Below are 12,185 nucleotides of genomic sequence, written 5' to 3' on the forward strand. Positions count from 1 at the left end.
GCTATAAATATGCTACATAACTATACACAATCTTGACCCATAACTCTCTCACTATAAAGTCAACATCAAACATTCTAAATCACTTGATTAAAACTTTCGCTATCTAGTCCATGCACAAATATTTTGGAATTTACCAAATAACCTCTTGGCTAAATCTGTTTTATTGATTGCAAATCTGCATTAAATCAATTGGAAAAATACTACCATCAAAACGTGATTAGATCAAATTGACCAATAAAAACTCTTTTTACTCTATAAACATCAGAATCATGACAACTCCTCAAAGGGACGAGAATTTAATGCAAATTCAAAATGTTGATGATGACAGTGATGAGGACTATGGCCTGGATGCAGATGAACAAAATACCAACACTGAGTATACACTTGAAGACATCCAACTGTCTCTTGATCAAGCACAAGATTCAGATGAGCACCACCTAAGGGTTCCTTCACCAACTTCTTCAGAACCTGTGTCAGATTATTCTATTGCAGAAGATGATTCTCTAGACGAAGAAGAAAACGAAGAAGCAAAAGAAGGCTCAGAACTAACAGAATCCAATAAGGAATTTGATTACGACAATCAATCAGATGACAGCCTGGAGGTGAATGACAAAGAGATAAAAATTACACCAAGTGGTGAAGAATTCCACATGCAATCATCATATAATCCATTTCGTGATACAAACAGACCTGATCCAGAGGATAACAATGATAAATCAATGTCATTTGATGAAGATAGTTTATCTGTCAAGGATGACAAAACTCAATTATCTGATGATGCTGACAGCTTGGTGGTCAAAGATGATGGAACTTCATTAACCGATGAAGTGAAGCACCGTGTGACTCAATTATCAGATGACCATGAAGATACTTTAGTGCTCAAGGATGACCACAAAGATGACCAAACTGGTTTATCTGATGAAGAAGTGATGCACAATGTGACCCAATTATCAGATGACCATGAAGATACATTAGAGCTCAAGGATGACCATAAAGATGATGAAACTGGTTTACCTGATGAACAAGGGATGCACAATGTGAGCCAATTATCAGATGACGATGAAGATATTTTATTACTCATAAATGACAAAAATGAATTAGCTGACGATTTTGACAGTTTGGGGAAGGTCAATGATGATGGAACTAAATTAAAAGATGAAGAAGTGATTCCTGATGAAACTTACTTTTTAGGTGACCAGCAAGATACTAAAGATGATGCAGATGACAATATATTAAATGTCAAGAATGATCAAAACCAATCATTTGATGACCAGAATATGATTGTTTTCAAGGACAATCAGTCACAACCATCTGAAGATGGCAGCAGTTTAGTAGTCAAGGAATTAATAGATGAAGAAGACGGCTTAATTATTCATGATAACAATACCCAATCATCTGATGAGCCCCAAAGTTTAATAATCAAATCAATTGATGATGATGATGATGATGATGATCAACTATCTGATAGTAGTATGATTATTAAAGAGGATGTTATCTATGATGATGATGATGATGATGATGATCAATTATCTGACAGTAGTATGATTATTAAAGAGGATGTGATCTATGATGATGATGATGATCAATTATCTGACAGTAGTATGATTATTAAAGAGGGTGTGATCTATGATGAAACTGATTTAAACGATGAATCTGAGGAAGAAGAGGAAATAAAAGGAGAAATTCAAGAATTAATTGTTGATGAAGATGATCAAATACAGATCGAGTCTGATGATGAGTATGATACCAATGCCAAAGAAATCCCCAAAACTGAGCATATTGATGCTGAGGCTAAAGACTTATACACTGAAAATATATTTTATTATGATGAGAATGATACAAATGCCAAAGAAATTCCTGAAACTGATGTTCTAGTATTCGACCAAAGAATGCCAATAAAGCCAAATATTCTTGAGAGCGATCAGGTTCAGTTAGGATCAGAAGAGGATGATACAGAAGCTAAAGAACAATTTGATGATTCAGGATCAGAGAAAGGACACCCTAAACAACAAATAAATGAATCCGATCCTGATGAAAATTTTCAAATCGAATTTGAATCGGAAGATGATGGTGTGGATGAAGGATTAGGGGATGCAAATATTGATCAGGAAATTAATAGAAATGATATCAAAGAAACTGCTCTGTTACCAGAAACCGATTCAAAAGAACAGATTTTAAGCAAAGAAAATGATCAAGTATTACCAACCTTCACAAGGCTTGATGAACAAGTTTTTCTTACTGAAGTAGATACTGGTCCATTTATTTCTGAAGACGACATTCAACTAACTGTTGATGATGAAGATACAACCCATGAAGATAAAACTGATTTTATATTTAATACGGCAGATCAGCAATCCTCTTTGAATATCGAAAACAGTCAACAACAAATTGAAACAGACAAAACAATTATTGATTCTAACTATGAAGATGATTTTGATGACGAAGATGATCAAGATGATGATCAAGATGAGGACGAAGACTATAAATTAAAGGCATCTGATGATGATGGTGAAGCTCAAACTGATTTTAGAAAAGCAGAAGAGAAAACTCTCATCGACCTTGGTACAGATGATGAAGAAGATGACAATTATGAAATAAACGATGAGGATGAACACTATAAATTAAAAGCATCCGATGATGAAGATGATGGTAAAACTCAAACTGAAATTAGAAAAACTGCAGAAAACCCTTTTATCGACCTTAGTACTGAACATGATGATCATTACTTTAATGATAAAAAGGACGATGACTATAAATTAAAGGCATCTGATGATGAAGATGATGGTAAACCTCAAACTGAAATTAGAAAAACAGCAGAGAACCCTTTTATCGACCTTAGTACTGAACATGATGATCATTACTTTAATGATAAAAAGGACGATGACTATAAATTAAAAGCATCTGATGATGAAGATGATGATGAACCTCAAACTGAAATTAGAAAAGCAGCAGAGAACACTCTTATCGACCTTGGTACGGAACATGATGATCATTACTTTGATGATAAAAAGGACGATGACTATAAATTAAAGGCATCTGATGATGAAGATGATGATGAATCTCGAACTAAAATTAGAAAAGCAGCAGAGGACACTCTTATCGACCTTGGTACGGAACATGATGATCATTACTTTGATGATAAAAAGGATGATGACTATAAATTAAAGGCATCTGATGATGAAGATGATGATGAATCTCGAACTGAATTTAGACGAGCAGCAGAGGGCACTCTTATCGACTTCAGTACTGGAGAACAGGAGCAACGCGATAACTATGACAATGATAATGTTCATCCAACTGAGCTTCTTATTGACTTTGATGCTAATGAAAAAGTGCAACAAGATGACTCTGATGATGAAAGGACTAAGAGATCTGGACCCACAGGCCTGAAACAAGAATTTTCAAGTCAAGAAGATATGATGGAACAAAACATCTGTGACAATGAAGTCAAACGAAACGAATATAATGAGATATCTGAACAAATGACAACTTCTGAAACAAACCAGTTTTATTTGATCAGTGATTCTCAAAAACAAAGAGCTTTGGATAAAAAAATTGCAGAAGATTTTACACAGGTCTATAAAGATGGAAGCCTGGACTTAACACTAATTGATTTGGAAGAATCTGAAAACCCACTAGTCCAGTCACAACAACCAATATTTGATGAGCAGCCACTAGCAGTTGGATTTAATGATGTACAAGAAGAACAAGAAATTAGGGAACAATTCATTTTCAAAAACTCTGAATACAAAACCAAAGAAAACGCAAAGTCAGATATTAGTGTGAATGATGATAATAATGATGTTGTTGATGATGGAAGACTGGATACATCAACCATTGATCAGGAAGAATTTGAAAAACCATGGAATCAGATAAAGCCACCACAGCTTTCATCTGGATTTTATGATGAAGACGAAGAAGGAGATCAACAGATTAGTAAACAATTAATTTTTAAAAATTCACAATACATGACGGAAACCAACAAAATGTTCAATATTGTTGGTGATGAAGTTGGTAATGGTAGTGATGCTATTGGTGATCGTAGTGAGGAAGATCGGGAATTAATGGATGATCGAAGATTATCAGATGATAGCTTAGCTGGATATGACGATTCTAGTTCAGGTGGTTCATATACTAATGAGAAGTTGCACATACCTCATCGATTAAGCAATGGATTGTCAGAAAAATCACTTGGTACTTACAACAATTCTGTTACAATTGACCAGTCACTAGATGATGATGATGACGATGATGATCACTCAAGTGTTATTAGTGATGTTTTAGGAACTGACGGAAGAAAAACACCGTTCAAAAGGAAATCCTACCAAATGTCACCAAGATCGGCTTATACTGTTGAGCGCCCATTATCTCCTACACCACCAAGGAGCAGTAGTTTTGATGATGACAATGACAATGATGATCATGAATCAAGCATCATCAGCGATTTAATAATCAATCCAAAATTCACAGACCCTAACCAAATCCCCAGTCCTATACCAACAAAATCACTTTCAAATGGAAGATCCAGCAGAATTGGAGAGTATTGCATTTTCCCAAGAAACAATAAATTGTTGGAAAATGGAAATTTAAAAGGAGAATTAGTCATTATAAAAGGTGGTAATGGGACAAACAGGAGCCACATCAGAAACAATACAAGTAGTTTCAACAGCAATAATACTGTACCTCCTAACACAAGACCTGTCTCAGAGCGGTCTAACACCAGAAAAATAGACACTGTTCCAAAAGTGGTCACAACAAACACTTATAAGCAAATTAAACCAAGCAGTTCGCCACTTCGTTCTCTTTATTATAATTATTACACACCAAGACCATCATCTCATCATCGTCTCATACCTCATTCGTACAAATATTCAGATAATAGCAGAACTTTTCCCAGTCACTCAGCAAGATACTTCTTAAACAGAAACTCACCGGTAAGTTCAATTTCATTTTTGTCTATGTTTTAAAGTGTTGTTTTCCTGTATTTTTTATTAACCCTTTGACCACCAAGACCAGGGATCCTGGGACCAAGGGTTGGTTGGATGGCAGATTGGTTAGCACGCGCACGCTGTATCATACAGTCTGTCATTGAGTCAACTGCCGTGGTTTCGATTCCCTGGTTGTACGTGACAAGGAGTAGGGTTGCCTGTCCAACTTCGTGGGTTTTCTCTGGGTCCCTCCCACTGCTAAAGACCCCTACGCGCAAGCGAATTGTTGAAATAAAATTGAACCATGTGTTAGTCCAGAAATGACCTAGTTTGTGTCGAGTGGATGTTAAACCCCATTCCCCTCTCTCTCTCTCTCTCTCTCTCTCTCTCCTGGGACCAAGATGCTTGTTTGGCTGTATGTGAACAAGTAAAAATTCAAAAAAAGACCCTCAAAAGATTTTAGCCAAAACTAATAGGTGATGCTGGTTTGTCAATATCATCTGTAGAATGTTGTGGAATTTTCAATTCATCATATGTTTGCAATAACTGAAAAGAATTCAGTAATTTTTGGAAAATTATTCCTCCTTTCAGAAATTCAGCTTTCACAATATTCTAGTTTGCAAGGAATAATTAAGACATCCATCAATGACTATTAGCAACTTTAATAGATTTAATTTTGGTTTTTAAGTAGAGATTACATATTTATCAGTACGACCAGTAAGCATTGATCCCACTAGAGGGGTTCACTAGTCCGCCGTAGCACTAGTCCGCCGCTATAAGAAATGCTATAAATATGGGGATCAATAAACCTAACCCTAACCCAACCCTAACCCTAATAATAGATATTGGTGGACTAATGAACCCTAACCTAACCCTAATAATAGACATCGTTGGACTTATGACTAGTGAGCATTCCCCGATCCCACTCCATGATAAAGAGGCCTATATAATGTCTAAATATATGAAAATCAAACCGAATTGAAATGAAATGAAATGGGATTTAACATTCTAATTTTTTCCACCGATTGTGCTAATGAGGACATGAAAAATCAAACTAGCGGAAAAGGAATAACAAGGGGATTTATATCATAGTAAGTGATAAACCATGTTTATATCAATTATTGACACATATCAATCAGAAGGAAATCAATTAAATAATTCTGATCACGCCTCAAACAACAATAAATGTATATTTTATGTGTTGCAAACATATAACTCATTATTAGTTTTGAATTACTATGTCTGAAAACTGGGAAAAAAATCAATTATTCCTTAAAAGACATCAAGAGTATCACAAAAATACTTAAGCAACTAGGTCACTTTTCCCAGATAAAATTTTCTTTTCTATAGCATTTTAGTCTTGATTAACTAGTGCATAATCTAATACGCTAATTCAAATATTATAGTATTACTGCATTGTCTTGGAATATATTGAATAAAGTTTGGTTCTTGAAAGTAGGATGCAGGGGAAAGGATAGGAACAAGCACAAAGACTGGTCAGCATTTTATTGTTTTTGTAAGGTATTTATAATAAATGTTAAAGGATATCAGTTGTATTAGAAAGTGCAGGAACTGGTCATTTAATTGTTGTAGTAGAAAAGTGTCTAGTAGTTCGGATATTACAAAAAGAACATTGGCAGCACTTTGGAAAGCGGAATAAAATTAGGTCAAAGTGCTGCTTAAACCACTGGGCCACCCATCCACCCCAATCTGAGGATTAATAAGCTGTGTTTATTAAAAAGAAACTTTAATGTACCCTTTAATTTCAATATGGTAGCTAGAAGCTTTGAAAATAACGATTAAAATTTTGTTTTTAAGTCTCTACTACTACTAACCTTCCATAAGACAAGCTTCAATAGAGCATTTATTTCTGGATTATATCTGGCAAAAACTCCTGTCTATTAAATAAAATAAAACAAATACTTTTATAGAAACATATTACATCACAGTACACTGATATTTTTTCAAAATGAGTAAATACCGGTAATTCTTGTTATCAGTGACAGATTTGAACTGTAAAAGTCAGTCACTGCCTAGATCTTTAGGAATTGCTTTTAATTATAACTATTTACACTTCAATGTTTGGCTAATGCCAATCTTCCATTTACTTTAGTTCAATAAGAGCTTAGGTACCTGAAGATATTTAAAAACGTGGTTTAACTGTGATTTTGTTAAATTTAAAACTTCATTATCCAGCTCGTCAGCGTCTAACTGAAATTAAAATGGCAGCTAGGGTTATATTTATGACACATTAGATAGAAGAGAGAGAGGAGAGGGGGGGGGAGAATGGGGTTTAATGTCCACTCAACAAATACTAGGTCATTTTGAGACTAACAAATGGTAGTACAATTTTAAGTTCAATAATTTGCTTGCACGTTGGGGTTGGAACTTTAGAGACCCTGAAAACCAATGAGGTTAAGCAGACCACTTGACTCAATGTCAGACTTTATCATCTAACGCACAAAGGGGCAAGAAGGATTGTCAAACCCTTTGATGTGGATAGAGGACGTCTGAATGCTAGACATTAAAATCTTTTAATCAAATTTCTCAAGGCCTAATATGTACCGAGATTATTACCAGTATTTAACATTTAATTATGAAAACTAAATCAAGATACGAATGCTATTAGTTATTTCAGTAGATTTGACTGCATATATGTCTTTCTTATAAGTTCTAATTAGTATAAAATTAACTTATTTTTAATATGTTACATGCATTAATAAAGAAATTAAGTTTGCCAGGTGAAACTAAAGGCACCCAATCATAGCTAAAAAAAAAACAAGCACATCAGATCAGTATATCTCAGTTTTTAGTTACGGTAGCTAGAAATAGAGTAGAAACGCATTACAAAACAGTATACTAATTTTTGGATATGGCGGCCATTTAGAAAAGAAGTCTATTCCCGAAGTAGAGTAGATAGTTCTCTGCGTGCAGAATGATATTTGTCCTCGGAAGACTCTGTTATAGTCTATATCTTTATGTAATGTTTGCTTATCATTATCAGTGAATGAGTGATCGAAATAGTCACAGTGCACCATTTGGTCGACCACATTATAATCCAAATAGGTAAACAAACGCAATCTTTGAGGTGAAAAGTTGTAACGAATACATTACTATAACTTATTATCACTTTCTGTTAGTAAATACAGAAACTGGCATGATAATTTACCTGTCCAACTCGCAGTGCCTTCACAGGCTCCGAATTGTCCACCATGTTTTGTCTACTTTTACTTTAATTTCCTTTGTAAGATGTTATAAGGGGTGTGATTGGTTGAAATGTTTTGAGATAAACAGAGTTTGTCGCAAGACCGCAAATCACCAATTTATTTCTAATTAAATCATTACATGCATAACAGACATATTATCGATCAATTGTGATAATCTGTTTAAAGCATTAATGATATGTCTGATTCTTTATTATGCCACTGTGATCAACTAGTACGCATCGTACATTGCATTACGTAATAGATTTATCGTCAAGGGCTCTTACACTCGGTTAACAAGACCGTTTGAGCTTCATAGTTTTCGACCTAAAAACTGTAAGCCCTGCAAACCGAAAAAATTAGGAAGCTTCCCTATCAACCAATAAAACTGGAATAATCGAACATGTTGTGTCTAGCGGGGTTTTGGAACAAACTACCGGTAATCTCTACTGAGTAAATAAAAGCGTGACGATCGCGAGTATAATTAAATACGATTTAGTTCAGTCGAAGTCAGTTGGAGGAAAAGAGCTTATTAAAATTTCTGACTCTGTATGGTTATGCAAAGGTGAGGTATTTAAATTATTTACAATGACAATGACAATTTATTGGATAAATAATACGTTATGGAGAAATTAACGGTAGATGTTTAAAATATTGCTAAATTATTGAAAATATTATTTTCTGTTTTTAATTAATTGTTTTGAATGAAATAACCCAATAATACTGTTTATTTAAATCTACATTGATATTCTAAACGAGAATATTGAAGCAAATGCGAGCATGTGAAATAAAAGACTTGTTGTTTTTTTAAAAAAAGAAAAAGAAAATTGTGATGAAATTAACAGGCAATGGAAAATATATAAACAAGTATCTTTAAATGCGATAAACAAAATTGTATCTATGCGACACTCTTGCTTTTGAATCATGTACATTTGACACAACTTATACATGCATCTTTTTTTCAAAATTGGATATCTATACTGATTTTTTTCCATTTCAAATAACCCTGTTGAGGGGGCTTAAGATTACGTAGTCCAATAGACCAACCCGAGACAGAGAGCTTATTCATTGCCTTATATCGTAATTGATCTATCTTGATCTACATAGATAAAGATATAGAAAAACTTAAAAAGATTGTCATATATATATTTGTTTTGTTATTGCGTCTGTCTTCTTACTAAGATTAACAACTCGCTCTCATTGAACACGTTTGCGAATAAATGGTACATATACAAATTAATATAGAGACGGTCATGTATTGAACCCGTTTGCGAATAAATGGCACGTACAAAATAATATTGAGACTGATATGTAACAGTGTGTCATCGGCGGGAGCCGCGGTGTATTGCGCTCATTCCTCACTCACTAAGCTGCAACTCCGGTGGTGGCAGAGAAAGCTACTCGGGATTTGACAGTTTCGAGCGTGATGCACGGCGGAGGGTCTGTAAGGAAATACGGGCATACGTCATACAGTGTGCTATGAGGAAAATTTTGCCCGGGCAGCGGCACTATAGCCTACTATTATATCGAATTCCAACTGCAAGGGATCTTTTACGTGCACACCAATGTATACACGGGGTCGCAGTTTTTCATCCCATCCGAAAGATTAGACAGCTGTCCTTGTCAGGCTCTCCGTCTACTGACAGTGGAAACCACGTCGGAAAAACATTATGGATAGAGACGCGAATCGTGTCAACAACCCTTATCTGGAGTTGCTCCCCTTTAAACTTGCATACCTTATTTTCGTGGGTCAAGATAATAATATTATGTAACTCGATGTCTTCGATCCCAAAACATATATTTATGGCTGTCATTAAAGATAGATATAGATATACCATAAAAATATAATATATACGACTATGTTATTTAAAAATACATATGGCTATAACATTTAAAAAAAAGATTTTATCGGTGCAAGTAGCCGAATATTTAACACAATGAATTCATATATATATATATATATATAATATATATATATTTAAAACACGGAAAGGGTCAGATCGGACATAATACTTCGGCCATTTTGAGACTAGCATGATAATTCGTATTTCTGTGGTTACGCCGTCTTCATTATCCCAGTCGGTGCCGAAAAGTAGGACGTTATAAAGACCATTTGATTTCTGTGGTTTCGGGTGGTGAAGAAAATTGTACCGGGGCAGTGGCGTTTCCACCTTGTCTTCGAACTATAAAATACGATGTTTAATACCCATGACGTATAACAGAGATATAAGGGTATTATTATGTGTGAAATAGTTGTATTTAACGAGTATCGCCGATACGGGGGATCAATATATCATTACACACCAGAAGCGATATATTTTTATATGTTATAAGGTTAATCAAGTTGTTTGTGTTAATGTAGGTAATTAAATCTCGGGGACTATTAGGTACTATCTGATAATCTGATATTGACAACAGACACGTCTAATTAGAGAAAACGTGGTATACATTGGTTAAGGCCCTGAGCGCTCGACTTCATCAAAATTATATATTAAATGTTCGAATATAATATAGGAGCAATTGAAGTAAATTAAAAAAGAAAAATGGTTAGTCCAAAAGACACGGGTAAATACGGTTGCTATAGATGCAGTAGAGTAATATATATTTCAATCGGGAACTGAGATGGGGTTTAAAGTCCTAATAATGTGCCCAGCTAATAAAGACGGGCAGTAATCTTGCCCCGATTGTGGGAAATTAAATAAAATGAAATGGGGGTTTAACGTTCTACTGTTCTGCTCCGACTCGGCTAAAGAAGATCGGTATACGCCATACAGGGTGCTATGAGGAAAATTTTTGCCCGGACAGCTGGACTACTACAGCCTACTCATATCGAATTCAGACTGCCAAGAGATCTTTTTATGTGCACGTCAATGTGTACATGGGACCTCGGGTTTTCGTCCCATCCAAACGACTAGACAGCTGTCCTTGTCAAGCCCTCCGTCCTGCATCACTGTCAATGGGAACCACGCCGGAAATTCCCGGGGAACTTTCTCCGCCAACACTCCTGAGTGACGAAAACAAGGAGAAATTTAAAAAACAGAGTAAACGACGTAAATTTGTGAAAACGGAATGGCATATCGGTTCCCTGGCAGCCGGGCAAATTAGTTCCGGCTATAATAGAGGCTATTTCAGTGTCCGGTAAGACGTACAAACTTCCTCCATTGACTTCAAAGATTTTTTTTTTATAATTAAAAAGTAAATTTGTTGTGTGTATAAAATCCCAATCGAAATATTGTAAATTAAAATAAGCATTTTTACCCTGTGGTATTAACACCATGTCCATACGCGGGGTCTAGTCGCCACACCCGTCCTCTTCTGAATTGTGTTAATATGCGAGGTTTTTATTTATTTTTGTTTTCGAAAAATCGGTGGTCGAGTTCGGTAAATTAACAGGAATCGGCGGTCGCGGGCTGTCTTATATTATATAGAAAATATAATCATCAAAGTTGAAGATTTTATGTTTGTGCAAATGTAATAGTCCCTCTGAATTGTGTTAATATTTTGTATTAGGAGAACAACCGGCGGTCGTCGGAGGTCAAATGAAAGGAATCGGCGGTCTTATATTTTATGTGGAAATCATAAAGGTTGAAGATTTTATGGTCGTGAAAAGCCACACCCGCAATCAATCGTTCATGACCGCGACCTGGCGAAACTCGCTGGAAACCACGGGGTTGTTCTAGACGGAGTCGAACTTGGTCTATCAAATATGAGATTTTCTTCAAAGCTGAAAAGCTAGAAGCCGGCTGAGAGTATAGTCGTGCGCTAAGCGCCACTGCCCGGTCCGATACAAAAATACCCATGCATAAGATCGAAATAACGGAAAGAATAACCAGGTTACGCTAATATAAACAACCCAGTAGTTTTACCATCGCTGCCATGCCTTTACAGTAATAATTATCGTCCGAATCAAAAATTACACGTCAGTTGATATTCCAAGTAGGAATCAAGTTTTCTGCGTTGTAATGACTTGATTGGATGTTGCTATTCTGTGGGCGTTTATATAGAATGATTTTGTTGGGGTTTTTTTGGTGTTTTTTTTTTAATTTTTATCTCA

General features: G+C 35.3%; 2 protein-coding genes across 2 annotated transcripts in view; one reads left to right on the forward strand and one right to left on the reverse strand.

Annotated features, from left to right (window-relative positions):
• The window catches only part of LOC126827580 (peroxisome biogenesis factor 2), a 20,942-nt gene extending 12,752 nt beyond the window's left edge, over positions 1 to 8,190 (reverse strand). The window contains exons 1-3 of the mRNA XM_050557066.2: positions 8,098 to 8,190; positions 7,062 to 7,139; positions 6,764 to 6,826 (exon numbers count right to left, since the gene is read on the reverse strand). Coding sequence (XP_050413023.2) covers positions 6,764 to 6,826; positions 7,062 to 7,139; positions 8,098 to 8,142 — 186 coding nt within the window. The 5' untranslated portion in view covers positions 8,143 to 8,190. The remainder of the gene's footprint in view (positions 1 to 6,763; positions 6,827 to 7,061; positions 7,140 to 8,097) is intronic.
• Positions 8,191 to 8,610: 420 nt separating this feature from the next.
• The window catches only part of LOC126827497 (rootletin), a 45,761-nt gene continuing 42,186 nt past the window's right edge, over positions 8,611 to 12,185 (forward strand). Inside the window, exon 1 of the mRNA XM_050556890.2 lies at positions 8,611 to 8,696. The gene's annotated coding sequence lies outside the window, so the exon portion shown is untranslated. The remainder of the gene's footprint in view (positions 8,697 to 12,185) is intronic.

The sequence above is a fragment of the Patella vulgata genome, chromosome 7, assembly GCF_932274485.2.
Source record: "Patella vulgata chromosome 7, xgPatVulg1.2, whole genome shotgun sequence".
Classification (NCBI taxonomy): Eukaryota; Metazoa; Mollusca; class Gastropoda; family Patellidae; genus Patella; species Patella vulgata.